The 21,170-nt window shown below is 37.9% G+C and overlaps 1 protein-coding gene across 2 annotated transcripts in view; it reads left to right on the forward strand.

Annotated features, from left to right (window-relative positions):
• Window positions 1-1,301: 1,301 nt before the first annotated feature.
• The window catches only part of LOC127448301 (fibronectin-like), a 58,191-nt gene continuing 38,322 nt past the window's right edge, over window positions 1,302-21,170 (forward strand). Inside the window, exons 1-14 of one of the 2 annotated variants that reach the window (XM_051710727.1) lie at window positions 1,302-1,587; window positions 1,844-1,969; window positions 3,632-3,769; window positions 3,870-4,001; window positions 4,424-4,561; window positions 4,855-5,013; window positions 5,669-5,866; window positions 5,966-6,148; window positions 7,438-7,614; window positions 9,571-9,726; window positions 9,861-9,989; window positions 10,181-10,324; window positions 19,941-20,062; window positions 20,187-20,355. In XM_051710727.1, the coding sequence (XP_051566687.1) occupies window positions 1,458-1,587; window positions 1,844-1,969; window positions 3,632-3,769; window positions 3,870-4,001; window positions 4,424-4,561; window positions 4,855-5,013; window positions 5,669-5,866; window positions 5,966-6,148; window positions 7,438-7,614; window positions 9,571-9,726; window positions 9,861-9,989; window positions 10,181-10,324; window positions 19,941-20,062; window positions 20,187-20,355 (2,101 nt within the window). In that variant the 5' untranslated portion in view covers window positions 1,302-1,457. The remainder of the gene's footprint in view (window positions 1,588-1,843; window positions 1,970-3,631; window positions 3,770-3,869; window positions 4,002-4,423; window positions 4,562-4,854; window positions 5,014-5,668; window positions 5,867-5,965; window positions 6,149-7,437; window positions 7,615-9,570; window positions 9,727-9,860; window positions 9,990-10,180; window positions 10,325-19,940; window positions 20,063-20,186; window positions 20,356-21,170) is intronic. The other variant, XM_051710728.1, reaches the window with a different exon arrangement.

Below are 21,170 nucleotides of genomic sequence, written 5' to 3' on the forward strand. Positions count from 1 at the left end.
GCCACAAACTGATCACCTCCATGCCATGCCGAATTGAGGCAGTAATTAAAGCAAAAGGAGCCCCTACCAAGTATTGAGTACATATACAGTAAATGAACATAATTTCCAGAAGGCCAACAATTCACTAAAAATGTTTTTTTTATTGGTCTTATGATGTATTCTAATTTTTTGAGATAGTGAATTGATGGGTTTTTGTTAAATGTGAGCCAAAATCATCACAATTAAAAGAACCAAAGACTTAAACTACTTCAGTCTGTGTGCATTGAATTTATTTAATACAGGAGTTTCACAATTTGAGTTGAATTACTGAAATAAATGAACTTTTCCACAACTTTCTAATTTATTGAGATGCACCTGTATGTGCTGCTTAGAGCTTTACTGTTTGCTGATTTTATTTACACTGCTGTTATTGTATATGTTGTAACTTGAGTTATTTGTCATTTTGTGATTATTCAGAGCTCCTCTTATACTTAATATGTTGTTTTTTGGTTTTCACCATTATTGTGATTTGTATGTCAAATAATTAAGTCCATGGGAGTTACAAAGTACACACTAGGGGTGTTTGATTTTGAGTTTTTTGGAGTCAATTCCGATTCCTGGTTCCAGCTGCTGGAGATGATGGAATTGACTCTTTGACTCCATTTATTTTCAATATAGATATAATTCTATAGATCCACCTATCTGTGAATTACAGTACTTTTTACATTATCAGACACATGTAATATGGAAGTGACTACTGGCCATTTGTAAGAGCCTAAATTATTAATCATATATTCACAGTACAGCTTGCATCTGCCTTATCCTCTCTCACATTATTTCTCTGAGGGTGATACAAAACTGAGAATAAACTTTGTTTTATTGGTGAGGAAGTATTAATGAAGTTGAGAGGTTCTCTAATTGGTTTCATATGGGTTCAGCGCCCTGAGCCATCTGTGAATGGGACATGGGACTTCCATGCACTTCAACTGTATTATTCTCTATTAGATTAGTACAGTCACGCACTTTCTTAAAATGGAACGGATGGATTTGGGTCATTTATTGAACGCTGGAGTATTTTTATTAATTAGATATAAAACAGAAAGTGAGTGCACTGCACTGACAGTGCCTGATAGCTTTAGCCAAAAAGAAAAAAGAAGAAAATTGGGTTTCTGTATGGCTAGGTGACGCTTTCGCTCTCCTACTCGTGTGTAGGGGTAGTTCCTCCTCCCGGGCGGAATGTGGAGGTTAAATAAAAGCTCTCCGCACATCTGAGCTCTCTGCAGAGGTGCGCAAGAGAGTAGGAGGGGCAGGACGTACAGAAAAAGCGCAACGCAGAGGGAACTTAGTTACTTGGAGCAGCTGCCAAACCTGGAATCTGGAAACCTCAGCAAGTGTAGGTCGTCACCTTAAGACTCTATACCCAAGAAAGGAAGATTTAACTGTTGTTGTACAACTTCTGTTTCATCTCACCTGTGAAAATGTCCGGTGGACCTTTGGGCACGGCGCTGGCAGTGGCTTTGCTCGCCTGCGCTGTGCAGTGTTTGCCGAAAGGGACGGGGAAACATAGGAGACAAGCTCAGGAACACTCGGTGTCATCCGTTTCCCAAGGTAGGTTGATCTGTCATCACCCATTTGTCTGCTTTTGTTTACATTGAAGTGCATTGAGAGAACTAAACATTTAGTCGCATCATTGGGGTTTTACGCACGCAAAGAAACCAAATGTAAAATGAATACATCTTACGACTTTGAACGATACGTTTGTGCAAATGCACATCAGGGTTTCTGTTTTTCCTTTTTAAGTGACCATGGTTTTTTGTTGAGAAATGTTTTAGAGCTCAGAAGGGTTCTATTGTGTCCTCTGCAGATGGCTGTGTTGAAAATGGTCAGTTTTATGGACTTGGAGAGCAGTGGGAGCGCAGTTATCTGGGCAGCACTCTGCTCTGCACTTGTCACGGAGTCTCTGGTATTAAATGTAAATCAAAGCCTGAAGGTAAGTTCCTCCAAATAAGTTTGGACTTTCGGGACATGGAAAACCTGGAAGTATCAGGGAACTGGGAAAAGTCATGGAAATAAATAAAATCTTAAAAAGTAATGGGAGTTGGATACTACGTAGTATACATATATTCATTTTTTTTACATTGTATTATTTTTTCTAGTTATGTGCAATCTCTGTAAAATGATGCTTAAAGGTGCACTCAGTAATTTGTTCCTCATTAAAAAGTTTTACTTCTAAAGAAATGGAAACATATGTATCAAATCACGAGCAGTCACATGAGATGAAGACTCCAATCCTGTCAGTAACTTTATAAAAGCTGTTTTATTGTACATGGAGAGGGTCCCCTCATAGGGGCTGCCATGCTAGGATCACATGACCAGCCGAATTAACCCTTTTCACAGACTGTGATGACGCTTTTTCGCCAGATTTAGCAGCGTAAATCTATCAAACTTTATTTTATTATTTATTTTTTTATTTACAGTTTTTTAAATGATGTAGTGTACATTTATAACATTATACTTTGTATTATATTACCCTGAAAATAGTTTTAAAATACAAGTTACCACAGATGGGATGAGGTTTCTAACACCGCTGTGGAGAGTCATTTTTATTTGTATAGCGCTTTTCACAACACACATTGTTTAAAGCAGCTTTACAGAAAATGATGCTGTAACAGAAATTGATGCTGTAATGTCTGTAATGTTAAGTTAAGAAATGTAGTTAATGGACAAAAAATAACCTAGAGAGAAATCAGACTCACTGGGCTTCCCCTCTGGCTAAACTGCCTGAATATAAAACCAATATTATTTATCAATGTGTAGTACAAGTCAAAGTCCAAGGATAAATTAGGTGTAAGCTTGGCTGAAGAGATGTGTCTTAAGTCTAGTCTTAAAGTGTGTCTCAGTCCTGTACAATGCTAGGAAGACTATTCTATTGTTTAGGAGCCAAATAGAAAAAGGATCTACCTCCTTTTGTGGATTTTGATATTCCAGGTATAATTAACAGGCTGGCATTTTGTGATCGTAGTGAATGTGATGGATTAGAGCATGACAGAAGTTTGCTTAAATACTGGAGGTCGCGAAGATAGTGATGGTAAATTTGCCATGTTCTCTCTTCTGATGGTTGTAATCCATCAGTCAATTTTTTTCTTCATTTGGAAAGTTGTAGAAATGTAATAGTGGCGGTTTGTTTTGTTTTTGGAACAAATGTGAAAGCACAAATATATTTGGCATGGCCTCCCATTCACCGCTATCAAAGTTTACCCTGCAGTTGTTTACTTCCATGTTCTAAAACCTGAAAGTCTGAAAAGGGTTCATACCACTCGCTTCATCTAGTGAACTGTGTTTAAAGGTTGCTGCATCGGTGCCACTAGGTGTCAGCATAAGTCCAAGACGATATATATAACAAAAAATTACTGGAAGCACCTTTAAAATTCCTCTCGAAAAAATCAAGGAAGCTTAATGGAAATTTATTGGCCAAATGGTGTGGTAAAGCTGAAGAATATTTCCTGATTTGATTGAATATTTAGTTCATATAATGTTTTTATACATTTTGCATAAATATAGCACACACTGAGGACTGTAGACAGGGTTTATTAAATATGACATCTTTAAGATGGTGAATAGTGAAAAGAACAATGTGCATGTGTGTTCCCAGCTGAGGAGACCTGCTATGATAAAGTAAATGCCCGCTCCTATCGAGTTGGAGAGACTTATGAGAGGCCCAAAGACGGGATGATCTGGGACTGCACTTGCATTGGCTCTGGTCGAGGGAAAATCAGTTGCACCATTGCAAGTGAGTAGACTGGAACTTTCCTTCACTGTACTTTACTGCAGTTTGGGAATCTTACGTATTGGTTTTGTGCTGTTGTTTACCAAATTGGCATCTGTTGTAGACCGCTGTCATGAGGGAGGGCAATCTTACAAGATTGGAGACACCTGGAGGAGACCCCATGACACTGGGGACTACATGCTGGAGTGTGTCTGTTTAGGCAATGGGAAAGGAGAGTGGGCCTGCAAACCTGTTGGTGAGCTTTTTACCAAAAAACAAACAAACACAAAAGTAAAAAATCTTTGAAGAATCTTTGTGCAGCTCCTGTACAATGAGAGTTCATAGTAAGAGGGGGCTGTTAAGCTCAAGCTATCAAAGAAGTAGTCCATACATCTTATGTACTATATTCCAAGTCTTTTGAAGCCCTATGATTGCTTTGTGTGAAGAACATATATTATGTCATTATTCAGCATAATAGCAACATACAGGTTTGGAACGACATAAGGCTGAGTAAATAATGACAGAATTTTTAGGTAAACTATCCCTTTAAATCAATCATATTAGGATCGGGAATGAAGAAACGGTGCTGAAATGCATCATGTTAGAGTTGAAACTCTGAACATCTACCAGTACAGATGTTAAGTCCCTTTTCTGTCCTTTTTTTCATATGCTTGATAGCGGAGCGCTGTTATGACAATTCAGCTGGTACGTCCTATATGGTTGGTGAGACCTGGGAGAAACCTTACCAAGACTGGATGATCATGGACTGCACCTGTCTAGGGGAAGGAAATGGACGCATCACATGCACATCTAAAAGTAGGAAAACCACTTCACCTTTTTTAGAGTAGTGCAACAGTGCAAACAATGCATACTTTCAATCCCAATCTTCCATTGTCCAGTTGGATTGCACTTGAATTATCCACTCAGAACCAGTGCAGTTAAACTCTCTGGCATCATTGCCAGGACATTGTAGCCTAAAGTGGCTTTTTTTAAATAGTGTATCCAAGAAAGCATGACCAGTTATTTTGTTATTTAGAAGAAGAGCAACACAGTCCTAAAGAGATTTTTGCAGGTGAGAAACATATGATTTTGTGTGTTGTGCAACACAGACCACTGTAATGACCAGGACATGCGGACTTCTTACCGTATTGGAGACACATGGAGCAAAACAGATGCTCACGGGCATGTGCTACAGTGTTTGTGTACTGGGAATGGGCGTGGAGAGTGGAAATGCGAGAGACACGTGTCACTGCACAGTACTAGCCTGGGTAAGGAGCTCACGTTAATACTATTCTTAAAGGAATATTTCACTCAAAAATGAAAATTCTGTGTTGTATTTTTGAAAATGTATTCACTTTCATGTCGTTCCAAACCTGTATATTACAAAAGGAGAATTTTGTAGAATCTTCTTGCAGCTCTTTCCTATACAACAGTTCATAGTGACCATGACTGTCAAGCTCCAAAATGGAAAATATAAAAAAAAAAAGTAACACAATAACTTATGCGTTGAGCAGTATTTAACAAATTATTCACTGATAATCCTCCCCTGCGCTGCAATTCTCAAATCAATTATGGCGCCTATGATGCAGCTATCATATGACTTCAGAAGACTTAAAATATAGCACACAAGCACAATGGACTACTATTGTAGTGTTTTTTTTTTCCTTGTTTTTCTTTTTTTCTTTTCGGAGTCTGTCATACATGATCACTATGAACTATCGCTGTATGAAAAAGAGCTGTGTGAAGATTCTTCAAATTTTCCTTTTATGTTTCAAGCAAAATAAATTACAGCAAATGGGTTTGGAGCAAAACGAGGGTGAGTAAATGATAATTTGTCATTTGGGATGAACTATTCCTTTACTCACCTAAGACACATGGAGGAATGTGGAGACAAAATCTGTATCCTTGTTATTTGTGCACAAGGTACTGGGTCTCGAGTGATTACCAATGTCCAGTCTGCAGGATTCCACCCTGTGGCAGTGCCAGAGAAACCAGCAGAGGGAACCTGTCTGACAGATGCAGATGTTTCCTACTTCCTGGGCATGCGCTGGATCAAGACCCAAGGCAGCACACAGTTGTTGTGTACGTGCTTGGGGAATGGTGTCAGCTGTGAAGAGTGGGGTTAGTGACTTCATTCATTATATTTGTTAGCTGTTTTATATGACTGAATTGGCATATCTTAGTTTTTCATTGTATCACATGTGATGTGTGTGTATGCAGGGGGCCATTCTCAGGTGTATGGCGGTAGCTCAAATGGCCAGCCTTGTGTGTTCCCTTTTGTGTTCATGGGAAAAACTTTTTACTCCTGCACTTCTGAGGGCCGCAGTGATGGACAGCTCTGGTGCAGCACCTCGTCTGACTTTGAGAAAGACTACAAGCACTCCTTCTGTACTGGGAACAATGGTGAGAATAAAAAAATGGATTGCTTAGTAACAAGTTTAATTTTCTAGTTTGTTTAGACTAGTTTTAAGTGTACTCATAGCTTAAAGGTGATTTCAGTAATATTTTCCTTATTAAAAATGTTTTACATCAAGAAATATATAGTACATTTTAAAAATATATTAAATGAATGTAGATTCACATGAGATTAGACTCCAGTCATATCAGTTGCCTTAGGTGTTGTATGCATTCTTGTGTTAAAAAAGCTAGGCGCAGCACAAGAAATAGAACAGAACACAGGTGTTTTGAGATGCATTTTGTCAAAGATGACACAGTACTTGAGGCACTAATGCTTGTGACACTGAAAAAACAGCAAAACGTTGCCAATCGGTCACAAATGTCCATCTGGTGCATGTTCACACAGAAATACAATTGAAAAATGCCGTGGGCGTAAAAACACAGTAAACTTCCTTGAGTCAAAAGAGCCCAAACCCATGCCTCTGTGATGTTCTGCAGTTGCTAGGCTGTTTGCTAGGGTGTTTTGGATGGTTACTACAGCGTCGCTAGGTGGTTGCTATGGTGTTTTGGGTGGCTGCTAGGGCGTTGCTAGGCAGTTAGGCATTGCTAGGGTGTTCTGGGTGGTCGCTAGGGCATTGCAAGGTGGTTGCTAGGGTGTTTTGTGTGGTTGCTAGGGTGTTGCTAGGAAGTTGCTTAGGTAACAATAATAACAATAATACATTTTATTTATAATGCGCTTTTCTCATACCCTAAGCACTACAATATGGAAAAAATACAACATGTGGGGGTGGGGGGGATCATGACAAAGAACAATTAAGCAATACGTAACTGAATAAACACCCAGCTTTTAAAAAAGATGAGTTTTTAGCAGTTTCCACGTTAAACGTTTGAGCATTTTTAACAAGCAGAAGAGCATTCCATAACCTAGGGGTATCTTAGGTGTTAAATTGCTGAGTGCATCTTTAAAAATCTCCAGTTATCTACATAGTTTTCACTTATCCGTGTCAGACAAGTTTCATATTGACTCGTATGCATCATAAAGAGGATCGATGTGGTGTGGGTTAGTGTAGCTAAGGCTCATGGCTGATAACAGGAAGGTTGCTAGTTCAGGCCCCGTAAGGAACAAGCCATGAGCCATGACAATTAAGCCCTTGAGCAAGGCACTTAACCTTATGTTGCTCTAGAGTGATTGTCCATGTAATACAGTATATAATTATTTATATGGTATAAAAAGATTCTGTTAAATTGACTACTTATTTACTTGTTTCTCACTGATGGGTAAATATATCTTTTAGTTTTGGTCACAACCAGAGGAGGAAATTCCAATGGTGCCTTGTGCCACTTCCCATTCCTGTACAATGGCCGTAACTACACTGACTGCACTGCTGATGGCAGAAGAGATGGCATGAAATGGTGTGGCACCACTTACGACTATGACAGAGAGCAGCGCTTTGGCTTCTGCCCCATGGCAGGTAAGTGCCGTTTTTTTCACTACCAATAGATGTTGGAGCTGATTAGGACTTAGCACAAAGGAGGCTTGAGAGTTATATTATTAAAGCATTTCAAGCCTGCAACTGTTCTGGATATGAATAACCTTGAGCAAAACATTTTATCTTCAACTTTTCCAAAGATACTGCGAGAGGCTGCAGTCCATGTTTGTTAAATCTTTGCTTGTCTTGACTCCCACTGCCAATTTCAAGATGCATATTAGAAAAAGATTGGAAAGTTAGAAGTGTCATTACGCACAATGTCTCACAGACTTTCCAATTACCTTGTGGTCTTTGCGGGATGTGATCTGGTAACAGTTAAGATGAGGATGTTAACAATGTTGAACAAAAGATCACTCAGCACGTATTCAGCCATATTTGCATAAATGCCTACTTCTGACTGAGCTTGATGGTGTCTCTGTCACGAAGGTGCCAGTTAGGCCCAGGTAAACCCTGGGGAGTTTATTGATAGTGCTGAGATTTAGTGATTGAAAATATGTGGAAGGTGGGGCTGCTATTTGTGTTGCAATGTAGTGTTTGTTTTGTAGGGGGTAAGGATTTTTTTTTGTCTCTCTGCACAAGGACAATTGTCATTCAAATATCAAACCTAGTGGCATCTGCAAACAAATGGTGCTAGATCTTTTGTCAGAACAAACTTTACTCTTCTTATCTATGTTTAACCAACTGGTCTCAAGGTGATTTTTTAGTAGAAGTCAGTTCCCCTCAAGTTCACACAGGTGTCCTAGCAGAGTAACCACACGTTTAGTTCATAACATTAAATATGGACATGTTCCACTATCTTTTCACAACAAGACAGTCCTCTTTAGTCTAAATACTTTTGTCTTCATTTTGATCAATATATCTGTTGTTTTAAAATTTTTAAACCTAACAAACTTCTTTTTGTGAAATGTTTGCTGGAAAAGTGAGCTAGTGCTATCTTTCTTTAAAATAAATGGCACTTGCCATAAAATGCAAAGATATTCATGTATTTTTAATTGTGTCATAAGTGTAATACTATTTGGGGCCACTGTTTGTAGTTTTGAATGAAGTACTGAATGTGTCTGCTGATTGTCAATAGGAGAGAACATTTAACAATTGTCCTTTAGAAGCAGCAGCCATTTTTTATGCAAACATTTCTGTCCATCTCTGCTGTGTTGGGCTGCAGACAGAAGGAGGTTGGCTTGGTCCCAGAGTCTAGCTGGCAGTGAAGCATATACATCTGGCTGGCCTCCAGAGCAGTTGGGTTCAGTGCAGCCTCCTCCACTTTTAACCTTGAAGCTATTTCCCCATTCTCATCCCTTTTTTTATTACCCAGATATGGTATAACTACCAGTTAAGACAATAAGGCCATTTGTGAGGAACTGCCTTGAGCTTTATAAATCGATGGTCATTAGTTTAGGCTGTTTTGCCTTAACTGACCACCAAATTGTTTAGCTGATGAATTATTCAGAAATCTATTTGCCATTAAGAAACTAAAAGTGTATTGATCTATTAGCACACCCTGATTTGAACTTTAGTGGTTTTAACTTTTGTACATCAAGTTCCCATTAATTTTGAATGGCTCCCACAATACTTAATACTTTTTCTTGTTCTTTGAAGGACTTAGAGAGTTTTTTTTTTTTTTTTTTTTTTTTTGGAAATGTTCTTACTTCCAAAACAAATATATACCAGTCTTATTGGAATTTCCTTGAAACTTTAAAGGTTAGATAATATTAAGCAGCAGAGTTGAGTAGCATTTGGTTGCCAGAAGTTTGTGAATGGAGCAAAAGAATATCACAGGGGCTTTTAATAAGTGTGTAATTAAAAAAAAGACTTGAATTTTAGTTTAGCCAGTATTGGTAAAATGCATACATTGTTTTAGGGTAGGAGTAGTTGCATTTGATCCAGGTTCATAGTTTGATATGACTGATGTAATTGGTCATGTTGATCTATTTCCATTAGCCCATGAGGAGGTGTGTACCACCAATGAAGGTGTGATGTATCGTGTGGGTGATCAGTGGGACAGACGTCATGATGTTCTGGGTCACATGATGCGCTGTACATGTGTGGGCAATGGCCGTGGAGAATGGAGCTGCATTGCCTACTCACAACTCAAAGGTGAGAGGTCACAGCTGTATGTGTATTAAGGACAGGAAATAACTTTATTTCTTGCTCCCTTTCCTGGGTTGGATGTGGTAAAGTCACATGACTAGTGGAGGAATCCATTATGTTAGTGTCTCTTCCTCTTTCAGACCAGTGCATTGTGGATAATTTGACCTATGATGTAAACCAGACTTTCACTAAACAACACGATGAAGGCTACATGATGAACTGTACCTGTTTCGGTCAAGGCCGTGGAAGCTGGAAGTGTGACGTTATCGGTGAGCATCAGTTATCTCCATTTACTCTACATTTTTGATCATTAGAAAAGAGGGTGAGGGCATTTTGGAGTGGGTACTGGTATTAGGAGGAAGACATTGAGGAAATGGGACATTTGCTTTAACATTTCTTGAAACAATTAGAATGCTTCTTCATTCGATAATGACCATGTTACTCTGATTTCCATTTCCAGATCACTGCCAGGAGCCTGAGACTAGAGCACTCTATCAGATCGGAGAATCTTGGGACAAAGTTATTCAGGGAATCCACTACAGATGTTACTGCTATGGAAATGGGGTTGGAGAGTTAAGATGCGAGCCTCAGCAATCTTTCCCTGGTGAGTAAATGGCATCTTTTTGGGAGATATGTTATGGGGCATATGTTCTCTCACTCGAGCACGTCGGTCACGCTGTGTACTGCTATAAGTAGTCTTGCGGGCATGGGTGGGGAGGGGTGAGGTTTGGAAGTCAAAGGCTTCCAGATGTTTACTGAGAGCAAGGGTGCTGTTTGCCTTTTCTCCCAGGTGTTTTGCAATTAGTGTTTGCTTTTCCTTGTGATCTTTTACTTTATAACTTACGACAAATGCTCTTCCTCTAGCAGTGTCAAGGATGTTGGCTTTCAGATGCCCTCATCCATTTGATTTGGGTGGGTCTGTGACTTTGCCGTCTTTGAAGTTCTCTGCATGGGGAAAGACAAACACTACACAGCTGTCTCAATCACCCCCCACGACCCTTTTGGTGTAGTTTGTTTGCCTTTGAGTTTCTTTCAGCTTGTGCTGGGAATTTGCTTGAATTTCAACCAAACCTGTTATTTTTTCTGCTTGCCTTGCCATGGCATCTGTAAAGTCATTCAGCGATTATATAGTTTCCATTGTTAATGACATTGTTGACTCAAGTTCAGAACTTTTTTTTTCTCTCTCTCTCCATTAATAATCTCTATTTTTTTCTACATTACTGACAGCTTATTGGAGTCTAAAGTGTTTCCTTTGCTTGATGTTAGTAGAGGCAACCCCAGAGCAATAACCCTCAGTAATGGCACCCTGCTGTTAGAGGGCTGGGAAAAGTGGGGGTTAGGTTGGTGCAGGCTGGCGGAACATAACACAGACTAAGTGAGTTTTAAATGCTGTATACAGACTACCCAGCCAGTGGGCTGTCATGGCAGTAATTGGGAGAAATGGGGACCAGATTGAAATGAAAGCTCTGGATCAGAGGCAATTTGGTGATATTGCCATATGAGGCTAGAAGTCGTTTGAAGGAAAATAGGTTTTAAAAACAGTGTTGGGAAATTTGTTGGATAAATAATATTAGTACCACATTAGTACCACTTCAGAAAAGTAACATGTTGCTGAGGTTTGTCCGCTGTATTTAAAGCTTTGAAAGCATGAGTTAGTGTGTGTCCTCTCTCCCTTATGTCTCAGTGCTGAAACTGTGGTAAGAATCTCACAGAGTAGTGTTAACTTTCCAGAGTTGGAGTCTTGATCTTGTGGTCTTGGTTTCAAGACCTCTTGAGACCATATACACGTGGTCTTGGTCTGGATCTGGGTCTTGTTAATCAGTGTCTTGGTCTGGGTCTCAACATTTAAAGTCTTGGTCTGGATCTGGGTCTCAGCTTATTGTATCAGTGTATTACCAGTGCACTAAATGCAATAATTATTTCAACCACTAGTTGGCGTGGCATCTTCACCATTACTGTGAATTTGCAAGTACTTCTGCCTCTGTGTCATCATGTATGCTTTGACATTGACAAGCTTTGTCTCGCTCATCACATGAATGTAAGAGAAAGAACTATGGTCTATTTCCAACACACTCTCACAGCGAAATTGTCAGGATTCGTACGACTTTTCTAAATTTGGCTAATTCGTATGATATTGTGCGACTGCACTCGTTTGAATTCCTACGACTTTCGCTATAGCCAATGACGTCGCTGGACATCGTTTCCATCTAATACTCGACAACTACTTGCTTCTGTCACACACAACAGCTTCCTATCATGTTTACACACTCTACTGATTGGCTAAGTTTAGATAAGGGGTTTGGGTAAGGGCATAATATTAATAAGCATGTCCTTATGCCTCGTGCGCGAAACACGCGCTTACTTCCACATTAGACGTCTGGGAATTTGCACGTGATGAAGTTGTATGAGTTTATGTGAACAAAATCGTGTGACATCACACCTCATAAATTATGTACGACTTTTCATGAGATTGGGCTGTTATTTCCCTAGATATTGTAATCGCTATTAATAACTAAGGCTGAAACGATTAGTCGATGTTATTGACAACATTGACAATAAAAAATTGTCGACAAAAAATTTCATTGTCAAATAGTCCTTTGATCTCATTTAACATAATATGAGATCACATTAAATGCTTATGATGACGTGCGAGAGCAGCACTGCAGCTTAGTGCTGTTCGATTCCAGAAATTTGGGAATCAACTCTTTCCGATTCAGAGTCGGTTCCAGAAAGAAAGAAAAACGGAAGGTCAAGTTAAATCTCATAATAAACAGCTCACTACAGCGTGTTATTTGCACTATTTATAATAGCATGAACAACATTTACTATTAATAGGTCCATTCTAAAATTAAGTCAGGGCCTACATACCAAAACGCAATGCTTCAATCCCATGAGATATATCTGAGGGAAGTTTGAGTAGATGTGGCTATATTTCGAAGAACTACCGCAAATAATCTTATTAAAAGCACCATTTTACCTACATTGAAATTGTCTGTTACCAGGGCCGTTGCAAGTAATTCTGGGGCCCCTGACTATATATTGCTCTGGGCCCCTTACCAATTAAAATAATAAAAATTTTAATTTGTCGTGGGCCCCCCTGAATCATTACCACCTTTCACCCCACTAGCTGTTACCACTCATCATTGTTTAGAAAGAGGTTTAAATTATAATGTACAGTAATTGTCCACTACCTTTTGTACACTGAATAAAATGTCCAAACAATAAACTTCAGTTTTGTTTAACAATCCAGGTTTATTTCATACAATATAAAAAAAAAAAGAATTATATATATATATATATAATAACGTGTATTTAAAATTTGTGTCTTTGAAGTTGATTTTATAAAATTATTTTAATGTGAAATGGTGTAAATGTAGGCTAGTTAATATATATATATATATATATCTCATGTAGGGCATTTAACTTTCCCAATGCATATTTTTTCAATTGAATAATGTAGTATATATGACTGTCCCACATTTGTCAAAACATGCTGTCCCACTTTCGAAACAACCTTTTCTAAAGTGGGATGACAAAGATTGCTACAAATAGAAAATACTTTAACACATTTTCACAATATTATTGCATCATTTGATGTACAAATACATCATAAACATAATTTTATAATTTAGAACATTGTTTAATTTATAACAGATTTATATCCTTAACATTAATTTTGTCTAAATCCTATGTCATTGACCTTTGAGTGGACTTCACAAGGGGTACTTCCTGTTTGACGATTCCCGCACACATTTATGACATCACTTCCGCAAAGTCACGTGATTTCAATCTCTTGACACCCCTGCTTGGATTCAACACTAATCATGTTCACTTTAATGTTGTAAAAGAAGAGATAAATGCACTGGAGCTTAGGTGTCCCACAGTACCCTAATCCACCCTACACATTTTTACAGTGTTTTAATGCAAAAGGTTTTAAAACACTGTAAAAATCTTGAGAACAAGTAGAGAAGCATTAGATTCTTGTTTTTATAAGTGCAGCACATTGAATATTTAAACTTTAACCTACTGATATATTAATGTGAACTGGGACAATAACTGAACTCTGCCATCTCCTTGTTGCAGACTTGTGTTGTAACATCGGGAAAGTTGTTATTGTTTGCCAATTTACTGTCACAAATTTGGCATGTTAACACGTTCTCACTCCCAAGGCATCAAAAACTGACGCGTCAAAAACTGACGCTTAGGGAATGAGAACGGTTTGTAATTGACTATAAATTTAATCCAAAGTAAAATCCCGACAGACTATACTGGAAAGCAGAAGTGTTGAAGGGCTTGTGTGATTGCTTCATACAGATGAACAAACGGAGTGGATATACAGATGCTGACGGACTACAAAAGACTCAAGATGCAGTCATTTGTAAGACTTCTGTAAATTGTTTTAGTGCTGTTAGACTTCTGAAATGTGTAGTAGTTCAGTGGTTGAGGAAATAAACACAGTCCGAAAATACCAACCGGTTTCCCCGAAAGGAATCGACTCCAGCTTTGGAGTCGATTCTCAATTCCCAACGGCTCGGAATCTATTCCCAGCCCATCGGAATCCATCTCGCCGCCTGACTGAGGAGAGGAAGAAAACACAGCTCACAGTCCAGATGCACTCTAAACTTTCACAGATCCAGGTGATATATATTGCAAAGTATGAATATAAATTATAATGCAAAAATATAAAATAAGTAAATAAAGAAGCACTTTCATTGTGGAATAAGCAGAGCCATCTATGTTGAGTGTCTTTAAATGAAACACCCAGCGTTACATCTTTAAAGCAGTTATATTTAATGTGTTATAGCTTTATTAAAGTTCAAATAATACAGAAGCAAATCATGTAAATAACTACAAACTATGAAACTGGCATTTCTCTGTGCAGTCAACGCCTCTTCTATGAGTCACATGACGTGTCCCATTCAAAGGGGGAGAGAGACTGAGACTGTACCCAGCTGAGGTGCACTCGATTGCTAGGACGCTCATCCCTCAAGTGTGCACGCTTGCTGCAGCTCGCGAATTATTGAAACATAATATATGTCACTGTGCGTTTCTTATCGTGAAGGAAATTGGCAATATGCAGCTTTAGTAATAAGAGAGTTAAAGGTGCTATATGTAATATTTTTACTGTACTAAATCATAAAATGAAAATAAAATGTCATTAGAGAATTATGAAACATGCTAAGTGGAAATACTGGCTTCTCCGATAACAATGCTACAGCCAGTATATTGTACTTTGAAGTTTCCATTCCGGGTTTTTTTTTTTGTGTTTGCCTTGAGTGCATGTTTAATGTTAATTTATCAAAATAACATTGTTCATTGTTTGTTTGTTCACAATGCATTAATCTAATGCTAATTAACTTATTAACATATAGGCCTATCTTGTGTGAAATTAGCATTTATCAAGATTAATACAGTAAATGTTGAAAAAGTATTGTCCATTGTTCGTTAACTACTACGTTATCTAATGTTAATGAATACATCCTCCTATTTTTAATCATTTAAAATAGTGTAAGTAGTTTATACTATTTATAATAATTTAATAATAAGTCCTTTTAGGTGTAATTTATACACATTTATATTATTTCTGTAGTCTCTTGAGGTAAATTTGCTGCTAATGATATTCAGAGTGTTATCAGCTTGAATTAGAAGCCCCATCTGGGAGATCCAGATTAGTTTCATGAATTATGTTTAACTTTAAAAAGAGTCTGTAAATCGTTATTGCTGAAGGAGACAGCAGCTCTGAACTGATTAAATACAATGACACTTATTTATTATTTGTCTTCAACATTTGGCGAGCTGCTTAAAACTCATCTTTTTTCCAACATATCTCCACTACTCACAGCATTCAACTGTGCATCAATAAAATATTAGGATGTTATGAACAGCTTTTTAATTTATAATTTAATAGCAGAGTTTGTGTATGAAGCTAAGCCTCATGTAACAAGTTGAATTTAGTTATGGCATTTTTGCTTTGTCTTATACAGTATTTTAGTAAACCACAGGATAACTTCTTCATTTGATGCATTATTTATTAAATCTGACACTTTAAAAGATAATTTTGTTAAAGTAATGATTAAATTTCGTTATCATCCAACTAAAGAACTTGAAGATGCCTGTATGTAAACAAATATATAAACATTATAAGTTCAGTAAAATAATAATAAAAATAATAATAATTATTAATATTGTTATTATAATCATCCTATCCTCAGTAGTAAAACAACAGTCTAAACAACAGTCCTGAAAAGAAAAATTCATGAAGTTTAAATTTTTTTTAATCTTAATCAAAGAAAGGAGTGGCTCAAAATCAAAGAACAAAGTTGTCGGTTATTATGATTTTTTTTTTTTTTTTTACATCAACAACAAACAAAAATATCAATTAAATAAATCAAAATGAAATAAAATAAGCAATCCCTTTAATAAAATCAAAATCATTCAGTTTAGCCAAACAGCAAAATTAAGCTCTCCCTTTGTGTAGTTCCAGGGCAACCATTAACCAATCACATCCCTTCTAACAAAAAAGACATGAGAACCTAAATTCTACATTTGTAAATTACAGTAATATAGAAATATGTCACCTGTGTCTGTAGACTCCACAAAAAGCATAAAATTGTGTTTTGCTCTGAAAATTAATGAGATTCTTTTTCCGTGACTGTTTTGTCTGATGCCTTTTGGTCTGATGGCTTTTGGTCTGATATCTTTTGGTCTGATGCCTTTTGGTCTGATGCCTTTTGGTCTGATGGCTTTGGTCTAATATGTTTTGGTCTGATGCCTTTTGGTCTGATGCCTTTTGGTCTGATGCCTTTTGGTCTGATAGCTTTTGGTCTGATGCTTTTTGGTCTGATATCTTTTGGTCTGATGCCTTTTGGTCTGATGGCTTTGGTCTGATGGCTTTTGGTCTAATATCTTTTGGTCTGATGCCTTTTGGTCTGATGCCTTTTGGTCTGATAGCTTTTGGTCTGATGCTCTTTTGGTCTGATATCTTTTGGTCTGATGCCTTTTGGTCTGATGGCTTTGGTCTGATGGCTTTTGGTCTAATATCTTTTGGTCTGATGCCTTTTGGTCTGATGCCTTTTGGTCTGATGGCTTTTGGTCTAATATCTTTTGGTCTGATGCCTTTTGGTCTGATGCCTTTTGGTCTGATATCGTTTGCTCTGATGCCTTTTGGTCCGATGCCTTTTGGTCTGATATCTTGTGGTCTGATGCCTTTTGGTCTGATGGCTTTTGGTCTGATGGCTTTTGGTCTGATGCCTTTTGGTCTGATGGCTTTTGGTCTGATGGCTTTTGGTCTGATGGCTTTTGGTCTGATGGCTTTTGGTCTGATGCCTTTTGGTCTGATGCCTTTTGGTCCGATGCCTTTTGGTCCGATATCTTGTGGTCTGATGGCTTTTGGTCTGATGCCTTTTGGTCTGATGGCTTTTGGTCTAATATCTTTTGGTCTGATGCCTTTTGGTCTGATGCCGTTTGGTCTGATGCCTTTTGGTCTGATGCCTTTTGGTCTGATATCTTTTGGTCTGATGGCTTTTGGTCTGATGGCTTTTGGTCTGATGGCTTTTGGTCTGATGGCTTTTGGTCTGATGCCTTTTGGTCTGATGGCTTTTGGTCTGATGGCTTTTGGTCTGATGGCTTTTGGTCTAATATTTTTTGGTCTGATGCCTTTTGGTCTGATGCCGTTTGGTCTGATATCTTTTGGTCTGATGCCGTTTGGTCTGATGCCTTTTGGTCTGATGCCTTTTGGTCTAATATCTTTTGGTCTGATGCCTTTTGGTCTGATGCCTTTTGGTCTGATGCCTTTTGGTCTGATGCCTTTTGGTCTGATGGCTTTTGGTCTAATATCTTTTGATCTGATGGCTTTTGGTCTGATGCCTTTTTGTCTGATATCTTTTGGTCTGATATCTTTTGGTCTGATGCCTTTTGGTCTGATGGCTTTTGGTCTAATATCTTTTGGTCTTATGCCTTTTGGTCTGATGGCTTTTGGTCTTATATCTTCTGGTCTGATGGCTTTTGGTCTGATGGCTTTTGGTCTAATATATTTTGGTCTGATGCCTTTTGGTCTGATGCCTTTTGATCCGATGCCTTTTGGTCCGATGCCTTTTGGTCCGATGCCTTTTGGTCCGATGCCTTTTGGTCCGATGCCTTTTAGTCTGATGTCTTTTGGTCTGAGGCAGTTTGGTATGATGCCTTATTGTACAAGACCTTGGGCATGACAGTGTTTTTCCTGAGACCTGAACCCTTTTAATCTGATGTCTGAGAAATGACACTGTGGTCTGAGAATGTCCTAAAATGAACACTACGTGCGGCAGCCAATCGCTGTGAGCTGAAAGCAGTGATGTCTGTCGTAAGCGGTTAAAATATGCCTTTAATGCTGGGGTTTCTGCTAGATTCAGTGCTCTAATCACAACATCGTGTATATTTCTGACTTTAAACAGACTTCAAATGATGATTGCATGCATTCATTGTGGCAATTCTTAGGATGGGTAAGCAAAAGTGTAATAAATCAACAATGTTTGTGCATTGTGGGTGTTCGAAAACTAAGCTGGCATCTTTCCAATTGTAATCACACATATATAAGATGATAATACTGATCATATTCTGAAAACAATGATAGACAAAACACACTGGCTTTATATTTTACAAACACACACCCAAAGTGATAGCTATCTAGCCTGTTGAGTGGGGGTGAGCAGACGTTTTCTGCGCCAGTGGAAACATAAACACCTCTGATTGGCCGTTGCATTCATGCTCTCAACAGACATGTCTGTGATTTTTAAAAATAAACATTGTTATTTTGTTATATTAATAACGAATATGAAACACAATTATTTAATAAAGTTTATTTACTTACATTACTTACATACTTACACTATATTTACACTTTTCTTTTATTAATTGTCATGGGGAAAACCTGAAACGAAAAGGTGGTAAAGTTTGATTGTTGAATTATTGTTTCTTGTTCAATTAAGTAAAATAAATGAAAAGGTGTTAAAAAAATAACTGCTGAATATTATAAATTATTGCTGCAATAAATTCAGCATCTTGGTTCATTAAAGTTTACCTACTGGTTCTTGGACCGACAGGTTTTTGTCTGGAGGATAGGTCTTGGTCTGGATCTGGGTCTTGAAGGGTCTAGTCTTGATCTGGGTCTCGAGAGGTCAAGTCTTGGTCTGGGTCTTAGGGGGTCTAGTATTGGTCTTGGTCTGGGTCTTGGAGGGTCTGATCTTGATTACACCTCTGTAACTTTCCCATTACAGTGTCTCCGAAAAGGAACAGACCACAGTATCATGCTAGAACACCTCTGACATGCTTAATTCAGTCATTTGATTTTTGCTCAGTATCCAGTTGTTATGCAAGCACTGTTCAGATACTCTCTGCTGTATTATAACCAGTATTTGTTGTTTTTATAGTATTAGCATTGAGAGTTATTTGCATAGTGTTCTACAGTTTTGTGTAGCCAGACTTAAACAGTATTAATTCATAAGGTCTAAAGGTCCACTGATTATGGATTTTGCTGATACCAATAACTAAGCTGTTGGAAAAGGCAGATAACATATTAAATGGCTTATAGCTTTTAAAAATGCAATTTCATTTTATTTAATAAATGCTGTATGAGCAGTAATTCATCAAAAGTAGAGCATTGTTCATTTAGGAGCAGATTTATCTTAAAATTATTATATAAAAGACTTCTGTTTAAAAACAGACAATAAATAATTAATGGCACAGATGTCTCTTCAAATGGTTGCCCATCCAAAAGTACAGTTTATTTAACAAAACAACAACTTCCCTCAAACAAAACTTTTAATATCTTTTATTTGAGGCCACTAACTTCATAAAAACTGGGAACAATACAGTGATATTTCATGCTCAAAAGTACTTGTTGAATCAACAATGATACCTTGTTAACTCCACTTTGTTTCCAGATGGACTGATAAAAAATCCTGTGTGCCCATAACTGAAGTTGTGTGAAGTCAGCCAATCAGAATAGAGCTTAGAATGGTACTCAACAAAGTACTTTATAGTTTGTTTGTTTATTAGCAATATGCATCAGACGGTCAGTGAGAAAAGTGTGGGTGGCTCATAGGGTGGCTGAGAGTATGTGTATTATAAAATGCTGAAGCCCTTGGCTCCAAATAGATTTAAATATCAAATATCTTTGGAACCCTGTTTGGTGCCCTGTACAATTATATTGATTGAGATCCTCATGTCTGTATACTGTATATCAGGTGGTCATCGTCCAGTCCAGGTGATTATAACAGAATCTGGCAACCAGCCCAACTCACACCCCATCCAATGGAATGCCCCATCTTCTGCGCACATCACACAGTACATACTCAGATGGAGACAGGTGAGCCTCTTCTGAGCCGCTGTACACTTTACATTCCTGTACCCAATATGTTCTTGTGCCAAAACAATAGTATGTGATTGTGTTAGGGAGTCTATTGAGCTGCAACTTACTCATTTCTGAATAGAAAAACACCCATAACCAGTGGATGGAGGTCACTATTCCAGGCCATCTGAACTCTTATACCATCGCTGGACTGAAGCCAGGAATCACCTACGAGGGTCAACTCATCAGCATTCTGCACTTCGGACGTAGAGAAGTCACTCGCTTTGACTTCACCACCACCTATGGCTCCTGTAGGTCATCACCTGTGTGGCTGGCTATCATCGTCACATTCATTGATGACATTGCGTAGGATAGAATAGGAGGATAGGATGGTACTTTATTAATCCCTTGGAGGACATTTAGGCATTACATCATTCAACACAGAATAGGAACATTGCCATACAGTACAGTAAAAAAAATTAATACAATACAATAAAAAATATATATTCTAAAATGTGTTATTTAGAAAAATTCACAGTAGTGCAGAGTTAGTAAAAATTCCAAAAAAGGTTTTTGTGCAATACATTTGCATTTAGTCATTTAACAGATGCTTTTATCCAAAGTGACTTACAAATGAGGAACTTAAGCAATTTGTCATACAGATTGCTTAAGTTCAACAATATCTTCATTATCACACTGCCAAGTTCTCAAAGTGGCGTAGTATAGATGCTAGCGCAGAAAGAGACAGACAAGGATTTTTTTTATTTTATTGTTAAATAGTAAGTGCATTTAGTGTTGACTGGTTAAGAGCTCGTGGAACAAATGTGTTTTCAGCTGGTTCTTGAATGCTGAGATGGTATCAGCAGTTCGTGTGGAGGTTGGAAGCTCATTCCACCACAGAGGAACAAAGAAAGTGAATGATCGTGAAATAGACTATATGCCTCTTCGGATGGGACCACTAGGCACCTCTCGTTCATTGACCACAGAGAGCCAGTTGGGACATAGACTTAGAGGAGTGAATTGATTGATAATACTGTACAGAATGAATCAATGAATCAATGAATTAAAAGACACTGAATCGAAAAGTCCAATGTTTGGAAGCCATCTAAATTTTTGCCGTTTCATA

This window comes from Myxocyprinus asiaticus, chromosome 11 (genome assembly GCF_019703515.2).
Source record: "Myxocyprinus asiaticus isolate MX2 ecotype Aquarium Trade chromosome 11, UBuf_Myxa_2, whole genome shotgun sequence".
NCBI lineage: Eukaryota > Metazoa > Chordata > Actinopteri > Cypriniformes > Catostomidae > Myxocyprinus > Myxocyprinus asiaticus.